Source organism: Lytechinus pictus, chromosome 15, assembly GCF_037042905.1.
Source record: "Lytechinus pictus isolate F3 Inbred chromosome 15, Lp3.0, whole genome shotgun sequence".
Taxonomy (NCBI): Eukaryota; Metazoa; Echinodermata; class Echinoidea; order Temnopleuroida; family Toxopneustidae; genus Lytechinus; species Lytechinus pictus.
The window spans coordinates 17,886,823-17,914,627 of NC_087259.1; the positions used below are offsets into that span (position 1 = coordinate 17,886,823).

Consider the following 27,805-nt stretch of genomic DNA (forward strand, 5'->3'; position numbering starts at 1 on the left):
TCTAACCATGGTTTCACCTTCGCTTTACCATGGTTTTACCTACCCTTTACCATGGTTTTATACTTTCTTAACCATAGTTTCACCTTTTCTTAACCGTGGTTATAGTACGGTAAAAACACAGTTGTGACCATGGTTATGCCATGGTAATGTCATGGTAAGTGCGTTCCAATTTAACACCTTTTAACCATGGTTACCATGGTTTACCCATGCTAAACCTATAGTTTAACCGTGGTACACCATAGTTAAACCATGGCTAGACAGTACTTTGACATGGTTCAACCATCATCATACAATATTGCACTATGGTTAAAAGGTGGGTTTACCATACAATTGATTATGGTTTTACCGTGATTCGGGTTGTAATTATGTGGTTTGGCAGCTGTAAAACAATGGTTTCACCTTTTTCTAACCATGGTTTCACCTTCTCTTTACCATGGTTTTATACTTTCTTAACCATGGTTAAACTATGGTAAAAACATAATTGTGACCATGGTTATGCCATAGTAATGTCATGGTAAGTGCGTTCCAATTTAACACCTTTTAACCATGGTTACCATGGTTTACCCATGCTAAACCTATAGTTTAACCGTGGTAAACCATGGTTAAACCATGGCTAGACAGTACTTTGACATGGTTTAACCATCATCATACAATATTGCACTATGGTCAAAAGGTGGGTCTACCATACAATTGATTTTGGTTTTACCGTGATTCGGGTTGTAATTATGTGGTTTGGCAGCTGTAAAACAATGGTTTCACCTTTTTCTAACCATGGTTTCACCTTCTCTTTACCATGGTTTTATACTTTCTTAACCATTGTTAAAATATGGTAAAAACACAGTTGTGACCATGGTTATACCATAGTAATGTCATGGTAAGTGCGTTCCAATTTAACACCATTTAACCATGGTTACCATGGTTTACCCATGCTAAAGCTATAGTTTAACTATGGTTAAACACTAGTGCACCATGATTTCACCATAATTAAACCATATCTTACTATGGTTAAACTATGAAATTACTGTACGATGGATCCAATGCAAAACCATGGTTTTACCTTAACATCAAACCATGTTTTTTTTTTACAAGGGTTTCACGTCATGATGATAGTTTTTCAACTGATAGTTATCAATCAAATAACTGTGCTTATGAAATTCATGCTGATATTCTTCGGAAATATAATAGTCTTAAAATTGCACATATGAATGTTCGAAGTATTTTTGGTAAACTTGATGAAATTAGCTTTCTATTAAAAAAAACTAGAACTTGATATCTTATGTATATCCGAAACGTGGTTGAGCAATGCAATAAAAGATGGTATGATTAATATCGATAATTACAGTTTATTAAGATTAGATAGAAGTAGTAAACGTGGAGGTGGAGTATGTATGTATATTCGTAGTACTTTATCTTTCTGTCGACGGCATGATTTAGAGCATGATTCCTTAAAAGCATTATGCATAGAATTAAAATTAAAACATGAAAGTTTGATTATAAGCTGCTTATATAGACCTCCAAATTGGGTGAAAAAATTGTGGGCCCCCCTATTGGCGGAAGCTGGATCCGCCCCTGCATAATAAGATAGAAAAGAGGAAAAATGTTGAGGGGAATAAAGATAAAGAAGAGAGAGAAACAGAGGGGGAGGGCAAAGAGAAGGGAAAAGAAATCAGTAATTATGCTGCAATAACCTTAACAGCGTATAATGCCAGGAAAATTAATTTTAATTTCTGAAAGTCCAACAATCATACTGGGGGAAATTCAGAAGGAGAATTATTGAAGGAGTGTCATGTCGGTCCACTCCTTGCGTTATAGATCACGTATAATCAAATCAGTGCCAATTTAGTTACTCATTGTAAGAATAACATCTTTGTTTTTCCTTGAACCGACGTGGTGAAGAATTGTCTTAATTTGCTGCTTATTGTATAACCACCCCTCCACTTCTGACTTCAAAACACATTAGATATGCGACTCACAATTTTGAGATATGTCCTTATTCAATTGAACGTACCTCACTTCTTTTCGTTCCCTCGCCTAATTACGAATATTAGGTTCAAAAGGAACTGTCAACTCAATAACCACAATCTTTGTCGGGGTATATAGATTCTGGGGGAAAAAAGAGTATTATATGATATTGTAATGCGTGAACGATCATGATTCACTAAAGGCCCTGGCCATGTATCAAATTTTTGGTGATTGAGCATAGTGAATGGACCATATCATTTTGATCCTAGGTTGAATAAGATATTTCATAAATACTGAGGAATCAATAGGTCTATATATGCGTATGGCGAGTCACCTATGCCAAGGTAAGTAGTTACGATACGGAATATTTAACATATTATGATATGTGTTCAGTGTAGGATTATGTAGGCCTAATATCTAAATGTACATATTATCTATAGGTTTATAAGGTTTAGGTGTACATTTAATGCTACACAGCTTGACTGCACCTTGATCATGAATCCATGATGATGTGTATGTTCATTCGATAAGTTGCGTAATTTAGATGTAGGCCTAATAATCTATAAAGATGGACATGTAATAAAAGGAGAAAAACATTTGAAACCAGTTGGATTTGTATCAAAGAAGTGAATCAAAGAACCATATATAACTGAAAGTTTGAGCGGGAGTTTGAGGAAGATTGAATGAATTATGGGGAAGTTATGAGCATTTGAATAATGAGATCACTTATGCAATTTACAGGTATCACTAATATTCGTCATGGCTGTGAAGAGGGTTGCTGTTATTGGGGCCGGGATAAGCGGTCTGGTTTCTACCAAAACCTGTCTCGAAGAGGGAATCGAACCTGTGTGCTTCGAACAGACAGAACAAATAGGCATGTTGATATCATTATTATTCCATCAAATCTAAGATTTTTTTTTCGTGCATGGCTGTGATGTATTCCAACAATTATTGCAACAACTTACTGTTTATCAACGCATGAAATCATAGTATGATTTTTAGAAAAAAAAACAAAAAATGTAAGTTTATTCAAAATGATCAGAGTAAATCGTTGGAAAATCATGTGAGAGGTTTGACACTGAAATAAGAGACGCGTCAGGTATACCTTTCACAAAATTATCTACAATGTATTTTATTTTACACAGTATTCCAGTACTTGTCGTAGTTTTTGTTACAATATGTTAATGTTTTATACTAACTACACTCTAAATTACAGGGATTTAAAACAAGTCCACATGGACTGTAGTTAGGGACCAATCGAATTCCGGATTTAGTTTGAATCCTTAAGATTCATTTTTAAATCTCAAAAGATTTAAATTTAAATCATTTGAGATTTAAATTTAAGTCGTTAGGATTAAAACTAAATTCAGAAATCGATTGGTCCCTAGCTACAGTCCATCTGGACTTATTTTAAATCCCTGTAATTTAGAGTGTATAGGACCCCATTGGAAATAAGACTTTCGGCTTTCTTGGGCTATCCTGTCAAGGTATTCTTCAATTTCATTGTAATCTCCTGTGATATTCTTGACGAATAAAATCAATCAATCAAACAATGTGTTTGTACACCACTGTAGGCCTACCCTTTTTTCAATAGCCAGTAAAGACAACATTGGTCCACGGAAAAAATATGGAGATTGACGTTTCGGCATCTTTGAGAAAAAAGCATTTTAATTAGTAGATGCCAAGGCCTCATGCTTCACAAGCCGGAGATCATCTTGCATAAAGGCTATAAGTAAAAGGTCCATGCTCCTCGGTGCTGTGAATGTTGTGGGCAAATTGGTGCGAAGGATGGTTTGATTTGGAATGACGATAATAATAAACAATTAGACTTCTGATAATTTCTAAAAGAAACATCTCACAATGGCTAGAAATGCATTGGTGTTTGAGAGTCCCAGTGAAGGGTTGAAAACATAGATGTTTCACTAATAGCCGGATTCTCTGTACATCATGGACAAACCAATTATCCTGACACTGAATGTTCCGACCTATGAATCTTTTAATCTTTTCTTTCAGTTTGTTTTTCCCCTTCATTGTCTATGTCTCGGTGCACTCGTCACAAGCACTGCTTACAGAGTTGCTACCTCCTGTGTGTCCAACGTCTTTTTGTTGTTGTTGTTGTTGTTGTATAATCTATCTTCGCTCCTACTCATCTCCCATTTAATTGATTAATGTACAGATTGCAGATCTGGACATCATCATGAATATGACGAATGGATATAAGTCTCCGAGTGGGTTGAATAGCGATTTGGTAAAAATTGAGAACAATATAATATTTACCAGTTTAGTTTTGGCATCCCATTTTGATCATTTCGTAAAAAAAAACTTCAATGTTTTCTGTGGAAAATTAAGCCTAATCAAACTAATTCTTTGTGAATGTGATGTGATCATTTTTTTTTAATCAAGGCGGTATTTGGGTCACCAGCGACCGAAGGGTCCCTGGGACAGAGAAGAGGGGCGCCATCTACGACTGCCTCATCACAAACTCGAGCAAGGAGATGATGTGTTTTAGTGACTACCCATTCGATCCGTCGGTTCCACCATACATCCGGGGCAATCAGGTTCTGAGCTATTACCAGGGTTATGCCAAACACTTTGATCTTGAGCCACGAATACGATTCAACACGAGGGTTATCCGCGTGGAGCCCACGAAAGACTTTGATAAGACCGGTTAGTTTCTTCTTAAAAAAAATATATTAATTTTAAAGACTAAAGTTAGTATATGATATCATGTATATCTTGTATACATTCTAATTCATTGAGTTACAACAATTTTTACAGACTCTGAGAGGCATTGAAATTTATCTGAAGGTGACATTATATCATGATTGCCCTGAAATTAAGTGTCATACCTGAGTACAAACATATATATTTTTGAAAGGTAAACTTTACCATGTTTACAAAATACAGGATCTCTTGTAAAAACTTGTTATGATACATAATGCACAATTTTTAGAACAAGTTTACCATCAGTCAATCAAATTGAATGATTTTAGTAGCATTAAACTGTAAATTTGTTATTACAACAAATGTTATGAAACGGGTACAATGCAGCCAGTTCGTAGTTCCACTCTGCGCATGATCAGAAGATACTGCGCATGATCAGAGGAAGGTCATTTGTACTAAAGTGACATGGTGGTTTATAATTTAATGAGATAAGCACCATCTTTAAGGTCTTGATTATTCATTATATTCTTTTGAATTGTGTTTTTCATTTACATTCACACAAAAAAAAACCCAATGCGTCCACGAACGACTGGTATTTCAGTTTGCCAAGTACATTGTACAACATGCTATATGCATTCAAAGTAGAAATGCAACAAATACCTTCATAGAGTGTTCAATGGTGTGCTATTCTAGTCACCTGATGGGTGTTTCATAAAGATGTTTGTAAGTTAAGAGCGACTTTAAGAACGACTGGTGATCCTTTATTGTGGTAAATGATATTCATTGGCGAATGTTAAGCGCGTAAGTAAGGATCACCAGTCATTCTTAAAGTCGCTCTTAACTTACGAACAGCTTTATGAAACGGCCCCCAGGTCTATTCAAATTCTTCATCCTGCTATGTAAGGCATCCTTACATAATATCTTGCATTTAAATCTGCCTATCTCAGTGAAAGAAATGAAAGGTCATTTGACCAAAGTTGTCCATGAGGTAACTACGAACTGGTCTATTGGTAACTTTACCTCTTAATACCCTTTTGCATTCATTACTAAGGCATTCATTTTGTTCGCCGCTGAGCCGTTATACTATGCATGGATAAAATAAAAATCCTGTTCATGATCTCAACCCGGGATCGGAAAAAACTGTTTAGAATAAAATCAGTATATGTTTTGTTCCCACCGTTTGAATCCGATGCGTGAAGCTATAAGATACACAGGTATATATAAATAAATCCAACTCACGTACGTTTCTCGCATGCATTATTAAGTTAGCAGGATATACATAAATCATGCTCATAAATTCAAAAGGTGCTAATATATTTATGTTTCTCCTTGAATAAATGCAAAGAGATAAAAGAAAATAGTATGGTATCGTAAGTATACGCCACTTTTTATGTAATGTCCCCCCCATAGGTCGATGGCACGTGAAGAGTCAAGGCCCGAGCGGTGAGGTCGATGAGGAGGTGTTCGATGCGGTGATGGTGTGCTCAGGGCTTCATAACAAGAGTTATATTCCCTCTATTCCCGGAATGGATGACTTTAAGGGCGACATCATTCACAGTTGTGACTTCAGAAACGGAATGAAATACGCTGGCAAAACCGTCGTCGTCGTCGGTATGGTCTTATCCTACTGGATTGAACACATTTTCACACAGTGTATTCTATACTGTGTTCACATAGTGGAGTTTGTGAAAGTGGTTCATCCGCTCATATTCTCTGGTATTACATTTCCACACTAGCACTTTTACAGTGTGATTGTCCAAAATGTGTTTACCTCGGGAACTCTGTGAAAATGTGATTCGCACTGTTCAAATACTCAAATGTAACAGTGTGACGACACTCTCACCGTGTTCGATACTGTGATCGCACTGTGACCAACTGTTACCAAACTGTGAATATGCTGTGAACACATTGTGACCACAATGCGACCCCACTGTGACTAAGCTGTGAACACACTGTGACTATGCTGTGAACACACTGTGACTACGCTGTGACCACACTGTGACCACACTGTGACTACGCTGTGAACACACTTTGAACACACTGTGACAACACTGTGACTACGCTGTGAACAGAATTTGAATACACTGTGACCACACTGTGACTACCTGTGAACATACTGTGAACACATATGAACACACTGTGACTACACTGTGAACAGACAGTGAACACACTGTGACAACACTATGACTACGCTGTGAACACACTGTGACCACGCTGTGAACACACTGTGACCACACTATGACTACGCTGTGAACACACTATGACCACGCTGTGAACACACTGTGACCACACTGTGACTACGCTGTGAACACACTGTGACCACGCTGTGAACACACTGTCGGGCACGCTGTGGGACACCGTACCAGCAGTGAAATGTTCACTTTCAAAATATTGCATTCATATGTACACTTTGGAAACAAATGAAAGTGAAGTATAATAATAAAACATTCATCTTCTTCATTTGATTTCTTATTAGAATTGCATATGAATAAGTATTTATATTCGAGTACTTCTTCTATGAGATTTAGATTATGGTCAGATGGTTCAAAGGGGAGGCCGGCCGGTCACCCTGACAAAATGTTTATTGTAAAAATAGCAGAAAAATAATAAAAAGATATTGGTGAAGGTTTGAGGAAAATCCATCAAATATTTTAAAAGTTATCAGATTTTTTTTTATTTGTAACGTCATATGCGAGTGCAGCTTCCTTTGTAATAGTGAAAAAAAAAGTAATTGGAATGTCATTTCCTAAAAAAAAGAAAATTTGTGTAATTGTACCTTCAGTATATCAACAAATTATTCCGCACCAGCTCCTGAAAGAAATTTTTTAGTCATTAAACCATTAAACATGTTAAAATAATTCAAATTTATGCATTCTATTTTACATAATATACGTGACAGCTGCTCGTATGTGATATCACGAATCAAAAACTTAAAATTGAAATAATCTTCTCAAACTTTAATGGATTTTCCTCAAACTTTAGTTAATGTAATTGTCACAGCCAAAGGGAGGTATGATAGCTTGTTGGTCCAGTGGCAACTTCTTAAATAGAGAACCCAGAAAAAAGTCATTGGCATAACTACGGGGGGGGGGCATGGGGGGCACGCCCCCCCCCCCCCCCCATCGGCTGGCAAAAAAAAAAACGGAGAAAAGGAGTAAAAGAGAGAGAAAGAAAGAAAAACGTAGTGGGGGTGAAGAAATTAGGTTATATTATACTATGTTAAATTATATATTACATTACAATATTACATAAGAATATTTTTTTCATAACTTTGTGAAACATAATTTGCTAAGGGCCTATGTGTTCATCATTCATGTTGCTTGCATTGTCTGTTTAATTCCTATTGTACTAAAACATCCCGTTTTCAAGTCAATATACACCAAATAGGCCTATTAATCCAAGTTATTATTGTTTTATGTAGTGGCATAATGTTATGCTTCTTTTCATGATTACCTAAAGTGATTGTCCCTTTTTAAGATCTGAATATTAAATATTTCTAAATCCGTTCTTACGTTCGCATTAGTGGATTGGTAAGATAATTATGTTAACTCTTCATGAATTCCTAAAAACTATTCTTAAAATGTCCCTTTTTCTAGTCTGAATACCGAAAATTTTCAGCTCGCGCTTCGCGCTCGCATTTTTTGTATAGTGAAATACTTATGGTATGAGTGAATTCCTACACTGCAAAAACTCCGGTGTTGATTTAACACCAGTCCGGAATCTATATATGTCCACACCAGAGAAGTGTTAAGCAATACCAGTTTCGTTTTGGTCTAACACCAGAAAGGTGTTTATACAACACAAATTAGTATTAAAACAGCATCGGTTTGATTCCAAACTGGTGTTGTTTCAATACTCTGGTGTGGATGTATATAGATTCCGGGCTGGTGTTAAATTAATACCGGAGTTTTTTGCAGTGTACGAGCAAGCATTAGAATTCCCCTCTTCGGGTTTGAATTTAAAAAAATGTCAGCTCGCGCTTCGCGCTCGCATTATTTGATTAGTGATATACGTATCATGTTCATGATCACAATGATTACAAAAGTGTTTCATGTGTTTCAATTTAACTCTAACAAAATAAGCAAGCGCTTGCATTAGATGGCTATGGTGAGATATGTATGCTCTTTATGACTTTCTTTAAAAAGTCCTCAAATTGTCCCTGTTTGGGTCAATATGTGCAAACAAAATATTAGCTCGCACTTCGCGCTCTCATTGTTTGTTTAGTGAGTCAGGTACGTATCATGCTTATAAAAAAATTGCTTATAATGTTCCTTTTTACGTCTGAATAAAAAAAAATCAGCATTAATGGATCGGTGAGATAAATATCCGTTTAATGGCACAGTCCATACAATTTATGGTATTCTGAAAGCTCAATTAGCGCTCAATTAGCTTACCTGGCAATTATACGCGCTTCGCGTGCCCACTAAGAGGCTCAAATTTGTTAATGGTGCCCTCCCCCCAAATGCCGTGACCCACGGTACGCCACTAGACAAAGTAACAGTTGACACAATATTTTATGGGAATTAGATTTTAATTCCAATCTCCAAATTCAAATGTCCCTCGAAACAATGGCTAAATCAGATCAAATTCAGAACATAAAATATGGATAAGAGCATTCAATACAAACCATATGAGTATAAACTGATCATCAAATTCAACAAGGATCAAATATTCAATATCATTAATCCAACTTGCTAACAATCCAGTAACGTATTATCTCCTGATCAGTGCACTTTTAAATTATGTTATATGCACTTTGTTATATTTTCATACTTAAATAATTCTTTATAATAAAGAATTATTTAAGTATGAGAATATAACAAAACAGTTTACTGTGTTACTGCTTTAATATTCAGTCCGAAGGTTCTTTCATTTCTATTTCTTGATTCCTTTATTAAAGGAGAACTCCAGGCTGAAAAAATATGATTTGAAGAGATTAAAAATCGGGCAAAAAAAAACATTGAAAATTTGATCAAACTCGGCCAAGGAATAACAAAGTTTCTGCACTTTAATTTTACTTTCGGATACTTGTTTCTTCTTTCCTAATAGGTGGCGCCCATTCGGCAGGCGATGTAGCGGTCGACACCAGTATGCATGCGAAAATGGTAAGAGGCCTATACTACTGTAAATATCTCTCTTCAGATCGAAAAGTTGGACTGTTCATGGCCGTATTCACAGAACTCAAACATTGAAAAGAACACACCTTCACACACACACGCACACCCCCCACACACACACCATCACAGCGTCGTGTGTCCCGCAGTGTGAAACACAATGATAAACCACATTCACATGCAGTTTTCTATATTTTTCCACATATTGAAGCATTTGAACACATTGACACTCAGATGTCCACAATGTGGAAGCATTTTAACAGTGTGAACAATATTTTCACATAGACTATGAACAACAACGCTGTAGAGGTGTCCACAGAGCGAAAACATACATCGTCACACTTTTAAGTTTGAGCATTTTGACAGTGCAATTAAACGAAAGCACCTTTCTATATATCTATCTATTCCACTGTATGTGAACAGACAGTGAACACTTACACAGTGTGGAATTATCTTCACACTGTTAAGATATGAGTATGCATGTAAATAGTGTGGATAACATCTTCATATGATCCACACCGTAAATGTGGAAGCGTCGTGGTGTAGCGGTTCTGACTCTCGCCTTGTAATCAGAGGGTCGTGTGTTCGAATCCCACCATGGCCTAGCGTCCTTTGGCAAAGCGTTAATCCACACGTTGCCACTCTCCACCCAGGCGTTAAATGGGTACCTGGTAGGATGTGAAAGCCTACATGTAGTATGCCTAGCAATTGAGTCTTGGAACTCTTGTTGGAATGCTCCCCAGGGAGTGGAGAAGGTGCGTACATTGTATGCGGACATGCAAGGATCCGATGACCGGGGTAATAATATGTCTGTAAAGCGCTTATAGAGACGTCGTTCCGATGTATTAAGCGCTATATAAATGCGGAATATTATTATTATTATTAAACACACAGTTTGAACACATGCAGTGTGTGTCAATGTGTTTCTCAGGCATGAACACCATTCTGATGCCATTCCTTACATGCGGCCACGTTCATGTTTGAGTTTCTTAACAATAATGTTCATAGAAGCAGTCAGTTTGTGTCAAATTGGAGTTGTCAGGAGTGTTGCAGCAATGGGTTTTTTAGCAACTACTAAGCAGACGCTTTCGGTATCGGTGAGAATCTATTGTCAAAAGCCCTTCATGCAAAGCAGCCTTTATCAAAAATCGGTAAATCAAAACAGCAGAGTCATGTCGACAAACAATACCAACAATTCTTCGTCCGGCCCGAATCTTCAGATATGATGTCCTGGTCCATCAACTTTCGACAAACACCTCTCAGGCTGTTCATTGTAATTTGACTTGCTTTTTCAAATGAATTGATGCGTTGTAGGAAGCATCTGCGTAGTGATTGCGAAAATACGCTAATATTAACAATGATATTTTGATGGGAGGGCGCGCAAGATGACCTATTTTTTCCAATAGAATTACTACAGGGGTAGTAAGAACTTAATGGCATATACCAGTACAGCTTTTCTTTTCATGCGTTTCTTTTCTCTATCCTTCCCTTTTTTCACTCCTAAAAACTCGAGAGCTAGGGGATGCGTTTTCCGCCATGCCCCCATGTAGGTCGATCCTTAGTGTAAGCAGGCACCGCATTTGCATGGCGGTACGTTTGCACGGACTCGGAATACATAAGCGGACACAAAATTTGGCAAGGAGGCACGGAAAAATGAATATAGTAAGCAAGCATCTATAGGCGAGTACGCACGGAAATATAGATTATAAAAAGGAGCAGAATAATTATGCAAGTTGGCATGGGACAATACCCGATTCCTGTTTAATCAAGGTAATCAGAAAGTGTATGCAGACCCTAATTTCAAAATATTGTTCACTTCTTGTATACCGACGCCCCTGAATTTAAGGCCTCTCAAACATCAATCCTTGTATCTTGTAATATTTATCTCTTATACCAGACCTATCTTTCGATGAAGAGTGGTACGACAGTATTACCCAGGGCGGGGCCAGGGGGTGTCCCCATCGATGTTTACATCATTCGTCGAGTCAGGGGCTTGGTGCCCCTCGCCTTGTGGAAGATGTGGATGCAGTCATTCATCTCTTACCGGCTAAATATGGAGAGCCTCGGTCTCAAATCCGAGCGACCACTCTTTTCTTCCACTAGCATCATGGTCAATGATCTCATTGGGGTAAGAAAATTTCCCTAGCCAAATTATCGAGGGGGGGGGGGGGAACTGGGCAATAATCATTTACCCGAGCATAACAGGTAGGGGAAAGGCACATTTTAATGTTCGTTGCCAGGCTCATGGAGCTGGCGAAATTTACAGATAATTTGTTTGCAATATCTTAAAGGTTTCACAGTATACCATTGTATTTTTTTATATGCAATTTTTAAAAGATTGATTTCAAAATACATTTTTAACTGTCATTTTGTTGTTATTGTATTTTCACTTACCCCCCCCCCAAAAAAAAAAAAAAATAAGTACACAATACAAATAAAAAAAGGCCTACAGGGGAATTTTAGTAAATCAGATGAAAAAAAAAACATTAAAAAATAAATTGAAAATACGTTAGGAGAATAAATATTCCTAATCTTGGTTTGAGGTTGTAACTCCAAACCTCCTTAATGCCTTCGAACAAGAGGTATTAAAAGCTGTTGTTACTCTTAGTACTACAAGCATAAATTAAATACATGTATCTAATGCATATAACGCAATACAATTACAAATATTTATGACACGATTTATAGATATAAATTACGGTTTAAAGATGTTCATATTTTCTCTTTTAATCACTTTAACTTTAATAATTGCAGCGAAAGAATACAATGTATTTAAGTTTTAATGTCAATATCATTTTTAATCTTGAGGTTCGCATCTGGTGCGGTGCTCTCCAAGCCAAACCTAACATCGCTCGCTTCACGGAAAGCGATGTCATCTTTTTCGACGGCACCGTGGTCGAGAACGTGGATGTGGTCATCTTCGCGACTGGTTATGAGTTCAAATTTCCATTCATCGACAGGTCTATTCTGCAAGGTTCGATTTTTAATCCTTTGCGTGTTTGGGCCGATACTTGAATTTCCCTTAGTGCAGTGTGGCGGTTGGGGCATACTTCAAAGAAACAAAGTATGTCACATTCACTTATCACACTTTTTGTTTTGTCTTATTTAGCTATAAATCACTTTTGTTTTCAATTATTTCAATTATGTTCTATGAAGTGCATGTTTATTCAAAAAGTTGTTTTTCTATAGATCTATCATGTCTATATGCTTGCTTGTCACATGAGATCAGCGAATCATCGTCCAATTCTGTTTCCTTCCCTGTATCACCATCATTTCATATATTAAAATCATGCCATCACATGTTTTATAATTCTATATTAGAGTCTTATAAGGACTTGGAACTTTATTGGCACATTTTCCCGCCGCGTCTTTCCCGCCAAACATTAGCCATGGTCGGTGCCACCAACTCAGCAGGTGCCCGAGGGCCCATCAATGAACTCCAGGCCCGTCTTGCGACGCGGGTCTTTAAAGGACTGGTCGAACTACCATGCCAAGAGAGAATGCTTGAGGATGTATCCAGGAGGAAAAATATTTTTAAGAAGCTCTACGACAATCATAAGATACGTGTACGTATACATCTTGGCCCCGTTGCAAAAAAGTCACTACTTCAGTAACTTTGCTTTCCATTGGTGACTTCACGAAATCCTTGATTTTGATTGGCGGTTTAAAACTATACCATGGCGAGTACCTCTGGTTGACAAAGCTTTAATAGTTACTTCTATTATTAATATCAGGTCCCTGGAATAAGTCTTACTTAAACATCCGAATGATTCAATTAATCCCAAGTGTGGAAAGTAAAGTTCGTTCGTCTCGAAAATTCACTGTGCCTTCGCATGCATACTGAAGATTACTAACTGGTCATGTCAGTGATAAGTCGTGCAGGGATTATTAATTCCTGCACGACTATATCTTATAAGCATAGGCACAGGCACTTTAGATGATAATACTTTCCATGTGTAATATTGATTGAATCAATCACAACTCTTTGTAAGTTGAGGGCCGGGGCCCTATTTCACTTAACCTATACTGAATTCTGTAATACCCATTGCGCCATTGGCCACTTATTTTTTTTCAGTGACCCACGTGCAAGGCAAGTAATTTCTTGAACATGTTGAAAGACAATGGCAGATTTAGATGAGTATGCATTAGAGATGATTAAAAGGACATGCATGGGCCAATAGTGGTAGTGATTTTTCTCAATTATCTTAATTTCTTGAAGTATATGATTCTACATGTCGTCTTGTGTTAACCAAAATATTTTATCTCCAATAATTTGCGAATATGTAGACATAATACTGATGAAAGTAAAAATTCGAGGCATTTAATATCTTCTTCTTTTAACTGAATTGTCTAGTTTGCACCTATCCCATACTGTGATATGCTAGCTGCAAAAGTCGGATGCCTACCTCGGTTCATGGATCTTCTCAAGTCGGACCTAGTCCTTGCCTTCAAATTCCTTTTCGGTCCCAACTATCCGCCATTCTACCGGTTGGTCGGTCCACATGCATGGCCAGGGGCACGGGATGCAATCATGAAAGCAGAGTACAACACAGTCAACCCGACCAGAACCCGGATAGTTAAAAATCCAGGAACTGATCAATCGAGTCTATTTTTCATGTTTTTCATATTTTTCTTGGTTGTGTTTCCACTATGTATTTTCATGATGATATTTACGCAGTTGTCATGGTCATAGGAACTATAGTCATTGGTATTGGTATACCCATATTTAAGAAAGGGGATCCCCATATATTTTCTAACTATCGCCCTATAACTTTGCTCCCTTGTTTTTCTAAGATATTAGAAAAATTGATTTACAATAGGGTTTTTAATCATATAAATAAATATAATCTCCTTGATGACTCTCAGTACGGTTTTAGAAAACAATCCTCCTGTGCACATGCTTTAATTGACCTTCATGATTACACCCAAAATAAATTAACAAACAAAGTTCACACATAAGGGCTTATTTCTTGATCTATCTAAAGCGTTTGATGTCATCAACCATGATATTCTCCTCTGTAAATTACAGTTTTTTGGTATACGTGGTGTAGCCTTACAGTGGTTTAAGAATTATTTGAGTAATCGTTCCCATTTCACATGTTATAATAATTTTGTTTCCGATAGAAAGAGGATCCAGTGTGGAGTCCCACAGGGCTCTATACTGGGTCCTCTCCTTTTCTTGATCTATATAAATGATCTGAGCTCTTCTTCATCCTTTTTTCGTTTTATACTGTTTGCCGACGAGACCAACTTAATTGCATGTCATAAAGATTTCAATAGATTAATACACACAAAAAACGAGAACTATTTTCCATGAGTAAAATTGTTTTTTACATAAAGAATTAAGTGCAAAAATTCGTAACGTATGTGTTTTTACTCGAGAATCTGGGTTTCTGTTACACCTGATCTTTTTTTCAAGGACATTACTTATTAACTACTTTTCTTGAGTATCCCTGTCAGTGAAAGTATGTAAAACAATCCGTACAAATTAGTTTTTCTTCAAGTTTGTAAGGTATGATAGCAGAACGGGTAAAAAAACTCACAGCCAGGTAAAGCGATAATCTGACGATTAACTGCGCTGAGAAAATGAGTAGTATATGACTCTTGTATGTGAGTTTTGGGGTGTTGAGATCATGCATCCAAGTAATTTTACTCGGATCTCGCGTTAATTGCTTGCGCACACACGTGATACCGGCCAAATGTGCAGAGCATGAAGACTTTTCTGGTAAGTTCTACATGTCTTTTTATTTATTTTCCCCCTTTTCTTCTATAATTACTTTTCTTGACAATAATAGCTTAGACCTACATGTATGGGGCAAACATAAATGCTATTTATGGTAACAACAGGGTGCATTGATCTACATTCTCAACCATCCGAGGCTCACGCCTCTCGGTTTGGGTAACCACACACCAGCCTGTTGTTGCGCCGCTACCCCGGGGCCAGAAGGGAGTGAAGGCCAGTGTGCCGCTACGATTGCTGGAGTCATTTATGAGGAGGGCAAATAAGTGACATCGTCCATGATTACATCGTAGCGGCACACTGGCCTTCACTCCCTTCTGGCCCCGGGGTAGCGGCGCAACAACAGGCTGGTGTGTGGTTACCCAAACCGAGAGGCGTGAGCCTCGGATGGATGAGAATGTAGATCAATGCACCCTGTTGTCACCATAAATAGCATTTATGTTTGCCCCATACATGTAGGTCTAAGCTATTATTGTCAAGAAAAGTAATTATAGAAGAAAAGGGGGAAAATAAATAAAAAGACATGTAGAACTTACCAGAAAAGTCTTCATGCTCTGCACATTTGGCCGGTATCACGTGTGCGCGCAAGCAATTAACGCGAGATCCGAGTAAAATTACTTGGATGCATGATCTCAACACCCCAAAACTCACATACAAGAGTCATATACTACTCATTTTCTCAGCGCAGTTAATCGTCAGATTATCGCTAAAACTAATCAAGTGTGTAATATGCTCACATACTCAAAAAGTCAGTAAATATACTTTAAACATACTCATTACACTGGGTTAAGTTACTCATTAGATTGAGTTATTCAAATTTACTCACTTGATGTGTCACTACAGTGTCAAATGAAATATACTCGACAAGATGAGTTTTCAAAGTACCTTCATTGAGTGAAAGTACTCATCAAAGTATGTCGCTATAGTGTCAAAATTATTTTGACATTTGAGTACGATTACTAACACATGCAAGTTTCTGTTTTTTGTGTGTATTACAGGTAAATAGAGAATTAGAAAATGTTATACAATGGTTTGATGCTAATGAATTAATCATAAACAATGACAAAACGTGTGTATTGTATTTTAATAGAAAATCCCACCCATATAATTGTAATAATATTAGAATACTTATAAACCATGTTAATTTGAATGTGTGCACTTCAGTTAAATTTTTAGGAATAATTCTTGATGATACTCTATCTTTCCAGGACCATCGTCAATATATTGCAAACAAAATATCTAAAAACATTGGTATCATCCGTAAATTACGTAACTATATCCCTACCTCAAAATGTATTATTTATGTTGTATAACTGTTTAATTTTACCATACTTATATTATTGTACCATTACCTGGGCAGCAGTGGGTAAAACTAAATTAGAATCTTTATACAAACTGCAAAAGAAAGCTCTTAGAATATGAACACATTCTCATTTTCAAGCTCACTCTCGTCCTTTATTTTTTAGGTTACAAACACTTACGATTTATGATATATATACATTCCAAATTGCCATAATGATGTTTAATGTTAATAATAGTATTGCACCTAAAATAATTTGTCAAATGTTTACTCTTAATAAATCTATCCATTCCCATAATACCCGCTCATGTATAAAATACCATTACCCAAAGGTTTCGTCTCAGTCCTTACTCAACTCTTTTAGACACAACGGTCCCCGTATTTGGAACAATTTACCTAATAATTTTATGTCATGCACTACATTGTCATCTTTTAAGGTCTTATTGAAGAGACAGCTCGTCTCTTCCTATTCCTTGTAACTCTATTTTAAGTACCTATGTATCATGCGTGTCATGGTGTGTGTGTGTGTGTGATGGTGTGTGTGTGGTTTGTATTATATCGTAACATGTGTTGCTTTTCCCTGTTTTGGGGGACTATGACTCACAAGTTTTTTAAACTTTCATATTAGTCTCCAATTTCATTCATTAGATTAAATCTCGATTGTTGCATGTTACTTTGTATATATTTTATGATTTTATGATTGAAATAAAATTGAAATTGAAATTGAATTGAATTGTATCTAATGTTCTCCATGGTGTTACATTAAACTGTACATTTCGGTCTAGTATGACGCGCCTGATTGCATGATGCGCCAATTCTGGTGAATTCCCCATAAACTGTTAATGATCAATGATGAAATCTTACATCATGCATGGCGCCTGAATGACATCATATAATACATGGTCTCGAACAATTTAGTGCGTGGATTATGTAAAATGGAGATGGCCTGATATGAGTAGCTAACATGCAATGAGGCGTATTTACTCAATTCTAAAAAGTATAACTTATGATAAAAACAAAAATAACGATATCTTCGTATCGTTTTATTTTTTATGGGACGTACTGTGAAGACATGTGTTTCGACCGGCAGCAACCTAAACTTTGTCAAATATCAGGTGAGCAGATACGAACCAGCAGCCTTAACACCTCAAGTCCTCAACTACTCAAATCTGGCCACTTTTAATCCATAAAGCAACATTCTTAGCAGTGAAGTCTTTAAGGTCAAGTCCACCCAAGAAAAAATATTGATTTGGATAAATAGAGAAAACTCAAACTAGCATAACGCTGAAAATTTCACCAAAATCGGATGTAAAATAAGAAAGTTATGCTATTTTAAAGTTTCGCTTATTTTTCACAAAATTGTGATATGCACAACTCAGTGACATGCGAATGAGACAGTCAGCATGGTCAATGATGTCCCTCACTAACTCACTTTTTTTTAAATTATATAATATTTAATTTTTAACAGATTTGACAATAAGGACCAACTTGACTGAACCATGCTAATTCCACATGTTCATGTAGGTATTTATCATTGTTTTACTTGACAATTAGGAAAAAATAGAACATTTCATATTTCTCACAATAAAATGCAAAAGAAATAGTGAGTTGATGATGTCATCAGTCTCCTCATTTGCATACCGTCCAGGATGTGCATATAACTGTTTTGTGAATTTAAGCAAAACTTTAAAATGCCATAACTTTCTTATTTTACATCCGATTTTGATGAACTTTTCAGTGTTCTGCTTGTTGGATTTCTCTCTTTTTATTCAAATCAACTTTTTGTTAGGGTGGACTTGTCCTTTAATAATAAAGGCCTATATTTGAATGATAAAATGCTAATTAATACATTCATGTCGCAAATATTAGTGTTGACACGTCACAAAACAAATACTTTTCTCTCAAGAACATTTTAGAGTCTCTGTCCAAATACGATTACATTTCATTCTATGTAATATCAACAGTTATCTGTAATTAGAATGCACAATTCAATGAGAGATCACACACCATGTTATTGGTCATTTCACCCCCTTAAAAGATTAATTGACTATAAATCAACGGGAATCGGGAGTATTGTCTAAGGCAGAAATGTACCACACAAAAACGAGGTCTAATATTGTGTTTCATGTATTTGTATATGAATATATATGCGTATATTATATATATTTGGTCTTTTCTTTCAAATGTAACTCGCCAAAGTACCAGCTCCTGCTGCTTGCCTTCTCGTAGTACTCGCACTTCACTCCTCCCTCTACCCCCCCCCCCCCACCTCTCCGTCTCTACACCCCTCTCTCCCCTCTCTCTGTATTGTTATTAATGTATATTTTTCACGCATTTTTTGAGATAATGTTTTTTTTGCAAAGTGCACGTAGACAATTATCACATTATTGATACGAAATTATTATGTGTATGTCATGTAACGAAACTAAGTTTAGGGGCCTGCCTTTCATACAAGCTTTGCTTTTTTGGTAAGCCCCTCCGATTTATTCTTTAAAAAAATCATCTGAGCAAGCTTGATTTCTTCAACTGTGCTCATCAAATCTATTATCATGTTATTATGATACTATGCTTTGTAATATCACTTTAGCATGTCCAACATTGTGAAACGGAAACCAATAAATGAAATATATTGATGAGGCATTGCATCATAAATCTTTCACAATATTTTGTATCTGTTTACCCATCAAAAAATGCATGTTTTGTTTGGAAGAATGTATGGGCAAAACAATATACATAATGGACTTCGTTATGAAATAAAAATGTGAATTAGATTGATTATAATGCGCCTGTCTGCCGATGTATTTCAATAATCGTACTAATTCCATTGTAGAACATATTTTCCGTACGCTTTGTATTCACATACTTGTCAATAGAAACCGTGATCTGCAACGAAATACATGAATTGTGATTAATTGTCTTTTAATTGCCTTGCCGTTTACCGGGGTAGGGATATTCCCCTTTTCACACATACACGCCACGCATATCCCCCACACCCATATACAAAAAAGTAGAAATAAGTTAAAAAGTAAAAAAAAAAAATAACAAGTACACATTTTATTTATTACATTTTACAATAAAATGTTCAATTATGCAAAATAGATAATCATTATATCATTGTGACTATGCACCATAAAAATTGATCTTATGATAAAGCTACTAAAATTATATTCTCAAAATTACATTGTCAGGATTGAGAGAGGCGTGGAAAGAAGAAAGTAATGAAAGGGAGTCATCAGAGTTAGTGAATATAGATAAGAGAAAAAAAAAGTTCTATAGGGAGGGGAAGGTTGTTCCTGACAAAACATGTGACAATGCTACATAAAAGAAAAGGCAAGTGGCAATAAACATGACAAATAACCATGACAGTAATATATACAATACGAAAAGCACAATCTTTCAAAGGTTCCACAAACCGATCAGATCGTTTAGTTTTACATCTTGGTATGTATACCTTTCTTGTCTTTCGTAAATTCATTGTTTGAATTGTTGTGGAATATTGTTTAAACTGTAATCAGTGGCGTAACTACGGGGGGGCATGGGGGGCACGTGCCCCCCCCCCCCCCCCAATCGGCTGGGGAAAAAAAAAGCGGAGAAAAGGAGAAAAAGAGGGAGAAAAGAAGAGAAACGTAGTGGGGAAAGAATAAATTATGTTCATTATAAATGTTATATTATATCATAATTATGTTATATTACATAAGAAGCATTTTTCATAACTTTATGAAACATTATTTGCTCAGGGCCTATGTCTTTCTTGTTCCTGGTGCTCGCAGAGACTGTTTAACGAGATATATAATCCTGTTATACTAAAACCTCCCGTTTTCAAATCAATATACTGTACACCAAATACATTTCCTCGCTATTCGAGTTATTATTTCATGTAGTGACATTTGCTTCTTTTTCATGACTACTTAAAATGATTGCCCTATTTAAGGTCTTAATATAAAACATTTCCTGTCCGTGCTTACGTTCGCGTTAGTTGATTGGTGAGATGTCTGCTCTTCATGAATTCCTAAAATCAGTCCTTTAAATGTCCTGATCTCAATATCAAAAATTTTCAGCTCGCGCTTCGCGCTCGCATCATTTGGTTAGTGAAATACGTACGGTCTTAGTGAATTCCTGCAAACAAGCCATAGAATGCCCCTCTTCAGGACTGAATTTCCAAAATTTTCAGCTCGCGCTTCGCGCTCGCAGTATTGCATTAGTGAGATGCGTATGATAATCATGATTACCATGTCTACAAATAAAGTGCTAAATGTGTTTAGATGTAATTCTAACAAAATCAGCAAAGGATGGTACAAGCATTAGATGACTATGTTGAGATATGTATACTCTTAATGGATTCCTAACATATATTCTCCGTTTGGGGTCAATATATACAAAAATTTCAGCTCGCGCTTCGCGCTCGCATCGTCTGTTTAGCGAGGCAGGTACGTATCATGATTACAAAAAAATGCTTATAATGCCCCTTTTTAGGTCTGAATCTCAAAAATTTTCAGCTCGCGCTTCGCGCTCGCATTATTTAATCAGTGAGATACATATCCGTTTAATGGCACTGTATATCCTTAAAATGTCTCTATTAGGTCAGTATACCTGGCAGCTGAGCGCGCTTCGCGCGCTCCCTAAGTGACTCTTAATTTTTGCTGGTGCCCCCCCAATGCCGTGACCCACGGTACGCCACTGACTGTAATAATGTCTTTTTGACAGAAGAAGGCGACTTTCAAATCATTTTGACGTATTTCTACTTGTAACTCAGTTTGACAGAGTAATACCATTGAGTAATATATATATAACAATCATAATCATCTTTAAAAGATAATTCTTATGACTCGTTTTTGTATTCTTTCTTAATGTTGTCTTTGGGTAATTATGATTATGATTGTTATACTACTGCTCTTACAGATCGTAGGAACAACAAACACCACTGCCCACTCTTCGACGGTAGACATGCTGCAGTAGGTCCATGGGCAGAGGCGTCGATCCGGGGGGGGGGGGGCTGGCAAACATATCGTTTTGCCCCTGTTACACCCACAAATGTAATAATCGCCCACAAATGTAATAACGCCCACAAATGTAATAACACTTTACCCACAAATGTTATAACGCCCACAAATGTAATAACACTTTACCCACAAATGTAATAATTTCACCCACAAATGTAATAATTTCACCCACAAATGTAATAATGCACTTTACCCACAAATGTAATAATTTTTGATCGCCCACAAATGTAATAATGACTTTACCCACAAATGTAATAAATTTGAAGGGATTTTTGGCGAATCCGTTCTAAACTAAAATCCTATAGTAATGCGTTCATAAAGCACTAAAGTGCAAAGTCTTTTTTCCAGACCCAGTTAATTCAAAAATTATAATGCAAGTCCAAAGTCCTTTTTCCAGTCCCGATTGTTTAAAAAATTATGATGTAAGTCCAAAGTCTTTTTTCCAGACCCGGTTGTTTAAAAAATTATAATATAATTAAAATTAAAAAAAATCCCAGAACAACATAATCTAAGACCCAACAATCCTTCAAACTAAGAACCTGTAATAAAATAAAGGTTTTCTTTATTCCAGAGTTTTCTTTATTCCAGACCCTGTCATTTTCAAAATTAAGATACATGAAATCTCCATTTAACTAAGACTCAATCATATTCTTGTGCCTGTTCAACATGAATAAGATGATCGGGGGAGCATTTCATCAACATTTTTTGTCCAGCAAGCCAGATTTGACAACTTTCCTTGATGTTGATTGGCTAAGAAGCAGTGCTGTCATGGTAATTGGCGGATAAAACGTCTGAAAACTCCTTTCATGAAATGCTCCCCGAGCTCTTAGTTTTGAAAAGTTTTTTTTTTCAATTATAAATTTCTTTGTCTGGAAGAAAAAAGTATGTCTTAAATGCATTCTTTATTACATGATCTTAGGCTGGAAGAGGGTTTTGATTTTAAATGCTTGTTTTGTTGTTCTGATTTGTTTTTTTAAACTAAACTAGCCTGGTAAAACTAAGTATTCACTAAGACAGGGTTGTATAGTTTGGAAGATGCTGGGGTCTAAGTTTTAAGATTAATGTTTAATTCGCTTAATTTGTATTTTTTAAAAGAACTGGGTGTGGGGTAAAGACAACGCTCTAAGCCCAAGCATTTTAAGTGGGTCCAATTTTGAAGATTTGTCTTAGCTTTGAATTTTTTCTTTCAATTTTTGTTCATTTTTTAAATATCTGGGTCTAAACGAAAGACTAAGCTTAATACTCGTGTTATTCCACATGAATAAGAATGAATTAGTTTTTAAGATTGCTTAAATTATTTTTTATATGATCATGGGTCTGGAATAAAGACAACGCTCTAAACGTCCTTTTTTTACATGGTCTTACTTTTGAGGATTGTTGGGTCTTAATTAGATTTTTTTTTTTTTTTTTTTTTTTTTTTTGGGGGGGGTTATTGCTTTTATTCTTGAAATAACCGTGTCTGAAGGAAAGTCTACAATCGATCTTCATGTTATTCCACAAGAATTATATTACTGGGTATTCGTTTAAGAATGTTTTTAAAAACTACTTTTTAAAAATAACCAAATATGGAGAAAGGATATTTGCTCTACCCATGCATTATTACAATGTTTTGTAGGCCGAGTCTAAGTTTGTATTAAAGAAAACTGGGTGTGGTTTAAAGACAACGCTCTAAACCAATATTTTTTTACTGGGTGTAAAGTTTGAAGATTGGTCTTAGATTTGAAATTTCTTTATTCATTTTTTTAAATAAACGGGTCTGGAGGAAAGAGTACGCTTTAAACTCATGTTATTCCACAAGAATAAGAATATTGTAGGGTCTTACTTTAGAAGATTTTTTTTTCTATTTTTTTTAATGACTAGGTATGGAATAAAAACAACGCCCTAAACTTCTGTTTTATCACAGGTTCTTAGAATTATTGTTTGGTCTTAGGTTTGGAGTTTTTTATTATTACTATTAGCGTTGTTTTGAAAAGAAAATAACTGGGTCTGGCTGAAAGAATACGTTATATTTCCATGCTATTCAACATTAATAAAATTCTGGAGTATTTATATTGGTTTTTGGTATTGTTATTTATGATTTTGAAATGACTGGGTTTGGAGGAAAGACTATGGTATATTTCCATGTTATTCAACATTACCAAAAGTGTAGGGTCTTTGGGGTTTTTTTTAATGATTTTTCATTTTGAAATACTCTGGTCTGGAGGAAAGACTACACTTTATTTTCATAATGTTCAACATTAATAAGATTGTGTGGTCTTTTTTTTATTTTATTTTTTTATTTATTTTTTATCTTATATATCTATTTTTTTTATTTATTTATTTATTTATTTATTTATTTATTATTATTATTATTTTTTTTTTTTTGGTTTTTTTTTTTTGGGGGGAGATTTGTTGAATGTTTTAAATAACCCGGTCCGGGGAAAATTAAGTCTTTGCGCCTTTGTGCTATATGAATACATTACTACAAGGTTTTAGATTAGAACAAATTCATCAAAAATATCTCTTCAGATTTATTACATTTGTGGGTGATAAAAAAAAATGTGGGTAAAGTGCATTATTACATTTTGTGGGTGAAATCGATTACATTAATTTTGTAGGTGTTATTACATTAGTGGGAGTTATTATATTTGTGGGTGTAACAGGGTGCACGTGTGTTTTAACGACATGTTTGCATTACAAATTTTAATTGTGCCTTTCAAAGGGCACGAGCCGGCTGTGCCCCTCCCCTGGTGGGTCCACCAATGCTTCTTAATTTTTTTTTATTAAAACCATCTTCACGTCAGGGTGAATTTCCCCTTAAGGGCAAATCAAGGAGAGTCGAAAAAAACAACAACTAACGATTAAATATTTTCAACCAATCCTAAGATTTGTTATTGGTCCCATCCATTCCGTTTTCATTTTCTTACTTTTGTTTTCTTCTGTTAATCTCCATCCCCTACATCTATATCCTACACTGGCATAAATCCGTGTTGATGGGTGGGGGGGGGGGATATCTGAAATATTTTGGCTTTTTTTGCAATCATGTTTTTAGACCATGGGGGGCACCAGAAATTTTTTTGAATCACTGAGTGAGCGTGCTCAGTTGCCAGTTATACTGACCTAATATAGAGACATATTAAGGACAATGTCATTAAACGGATATGTATCTCACGATATCCCAAGATGAAACATGTGTACAAGTGCATGTATTAGAACTAATAAACCCTGAAAACAACCATTATTGAGAAAGAAAAGCTAAAACTACAAGGCAAACACTGATTTTGTAAATAGGCGTCTACTAGACGCCTAAATAGTACACATAAGTGTATGGGATGAAATTAAGGTGGTGTTTCCGGTCACTTTATATTTCAATTTTTGAAGCACTAAATAATTTTTTTCGAACGCAATTTTTTCTGGGCTTCATTTTTGTAACATATCACAGACACTGATGACAAGTGAGACCTTCTAGCTCAGATTTTTCAAAAGTCAAACCAATGTTAAACAATCACTTTAAGAGTATGCACATCTCAATAAAGTCATCTCATGCGAGTGCCAAGCGCTTGCTGATTTTATTAGAATTACATCTGAACACAGGAAACACTTGTAGTCATTGCAATCATGATTATCGTACGCATCTCACTAATAAGATATTGCGAGCGCGAAGCGCGGGCTGAAAATTTAGATAATTCAGACCTGAAGTGGGGCATTCTAAGGTTTCTTTGTAGGAATTACCTAGGACCCTACGTATTTCATTAACAAAATGATGCGAGCGCGAAGCGCGAGCTGAAAATTTTAATGTAACATAACATAATTATAATACAATGTATAATATAACATTATAATGAATAATATTTTTTTCTTTCCCACTAAGTTTCTCTTCCTTTCTCCCTCTTTTCTCCTTTTTCCCCTTTCCCCTTTTTGGTCAGCCGATTTGGGGGGGGGGGGCACATGCCCCCCATGCCCCCCCCCCCCGAAGTTACACCACTGTATGTCCATATGGCAAATACCCCTCCAATATTATTATATTTTTTACCCCATGATGGTTTAATGGTTTTATTAGAGATTACATATAAATTTTTTTGACATTCCATCTTAATCCCTTCCCAAAGGCCCCATTGATAAATTGGATGAAACGGGGGTTTCTCTCTAATGTTATAATAAGCTAGACATATTTTTTTTCGTTTGGAAATGGTGAACTGGCTCTTTATTTGCATTTTATGATTCAATAATATTGTTTTGTTTGTTAAGCGGTATTCCAGGAAGAATCTTCACCAATAAAAAAATTATCTCTTGTGATTTTTTTTCTTCATTTCTTTCGTAAAAAGTGGGGGGATGTTTGTACAGGCCATCCCCCCCTCCTCGAAAAGTGGGGGGATATATCCCCCCATCCCCCCGGGATTTACGCCAGTGATACCCTATATATATATATATATATATATATATATATATATATATATATATATATATATATATATATATATATATATATATATATATATTAAAGTTTGCTGGGATGGGATAAGCCGGGGGTTAAGGCACGGCCAGACCGACCCTGGATCCTCGCCCCATGTTTATCCAAAATGTACATTCATTATTGCCTGAAATCATGTTCCTTCGAACATTGTTTATGATGCATTCTTCGTTTAGATGCATTCTATCATGATTTTATGTAAATTCGCGCCATTGAACGTTGCAGACGACGAGATTTGTGACAAAATCAATACGTCACAAAGAGCGAGCGTTATTGCATCCTTTCCCGCAAGGCCGAGGTTGAAGAACTTGGATGTCCAAAAAATCTGGTAAAACTAACCGGGAATACCCTGTGCCCCAGACAGCATTCCCATATCAGATGATTCATTTTCATCAGTGCTGGAATCGTTCCCATGAAGAACTTGATCTGAATCAGTTTGAGGTTTTATGGACAGAAACTCTGACTGGTCTTATTCTTCCTGGTCAGCGGAATCAGAGCACGCCAGACCTTGACCATGCAGTGCCGCATCATCACCGGGGAGGCCAATCCGAACTCCATCGTTCTCACGGGAGATGAATCTCCCGGGGGATCTCCGAACACTTTTTGACAACTGTAGATCTACAGCTAGCTTATCAATGTGAACTTGATTATTCGTGAACATTGATGAGTGGATGAATATTTGTGTATTTTTTTAATGGATCAGAAATGAATAACTACTTTGGAACTGATGATGCCAGTGTTTTGGTGTTTGGTGTTTGGTGTTTGGTGTTTGGATATCAGCGAGCATGGATGCCTGGCAAGGAGTCGAGAGACATCGGGGCCAAGGCCATCAGCGGGAACAGATAACAATACCGAGACTGAACATAAGTTCCTGTATGACTGAGTGAGTAATTTTATCCGTAGAGCAATATAGCAATATTTTTTTTTTTTATCTTAATGAGATTATGAAACCGTTTGGAAATTGGTCCTCATAAAAGTAGGCTCTAGATCTCAAATGCCAAAAGTCAGCGACATGAACGTTAGATCTAACGTAGTTCTTAGAGTCGAAAGGATTAGGACCATGAAACTGTAGCCTGGCCCTGGCCTTAGCCTTCCTAGTTTAAAAATTCACTGTGTAGTATCAAAGTTTTACTTTCTCTTAATAATTGCCCCGGGATAATTGCTTGAAAGAATTTAGTTTTGTGTGCACAAACTTAAAGCTTACCATTTTGAAAAAAAAAAATCGATAACGATATTATTTCAATCGATCACGGATTGTTAATCGATCATCCCTCGACTTCACAAATTTACTTCCGTGAGGAGATATTCTTTATTCCGAAATTTCTGCAGGAAAGGATTATCATTGTTGAAAAAATTTCGTTTCATCTATTTGTTGGAACATAAATGCCAGTATGGTTCGTATATATCTGACTATCTCCATGATATAGCAACTCGATCATCAGCTCATGATGCTCACCATCACCATCAGTCACGGAAGTGGTTTCGCCGAAACGGTGAACTATGTAGATCTAACTTAGTCCTAGCGTTGGAAAGACTAGTGGCGGACTAATGGTTATATTTGATTTTATTTGATTC

The 27,805-nt window shown here is 36.2% G+C and overlaps 1 protein-coding gene across 1 annotated transcript; it reads left to right on the top strand.

Moving 5' to 3' along the window:
- Positions 1-2,721: 2,721 nt before the first annotated feature.
- LOC129277359 (flavin-containing monooxygenase 5-like) lies at positions 2,722-27,076 on the top strand. The gene is made up of 8 exons (XM_064110014.1): positions 2,722-2,836; positions 4,366-4,629; positions 6,037-6,237; positions 9,676-9,731; positions 11,638-11,868; positions 12,549-12,714; positions 13,062-13,310; positions 26,934-27,076. The coding sequence occupies exons 1-8, from the start codon at positions 2,722-2,724 to the stop codon at positions 27,074-27,076; spliced, it is 1,425 nt and encodes a 474-aa protein (XP_063966084.1).
- The last annotated feature ends 729 nt before the right edge of the window (positions 27,077-27,805 follow it).

What these genes read in the sequence shown, in the direction of transcription:
- LOC129277359 (XM_064110014.1), top strand. Translation starts at nt 2,722, where the DNA reads ATGGCTGTGAAGAGGGTTGCTGTTATTGGGGCCGGGATAAGCGGTCTG. An exon ending in CCAGTATGCATGCGAAAATG is followed by an intron (nt 9,732 to 11,637) that starts GTAAGAGGCCTA and finishes CTCTTATACCAG; the next exon opens with ACCTATCTTTCGATGAAGAG. An exon ending in TGGTCAATGATCTCATTGGG is followed by an intron (nt 11,869 to 12,548) that starts GTAAGAAAATTT and finishes TTTAATCTTGAG; the next exon opens with GTTCGCATCTGGTGCGGTGC.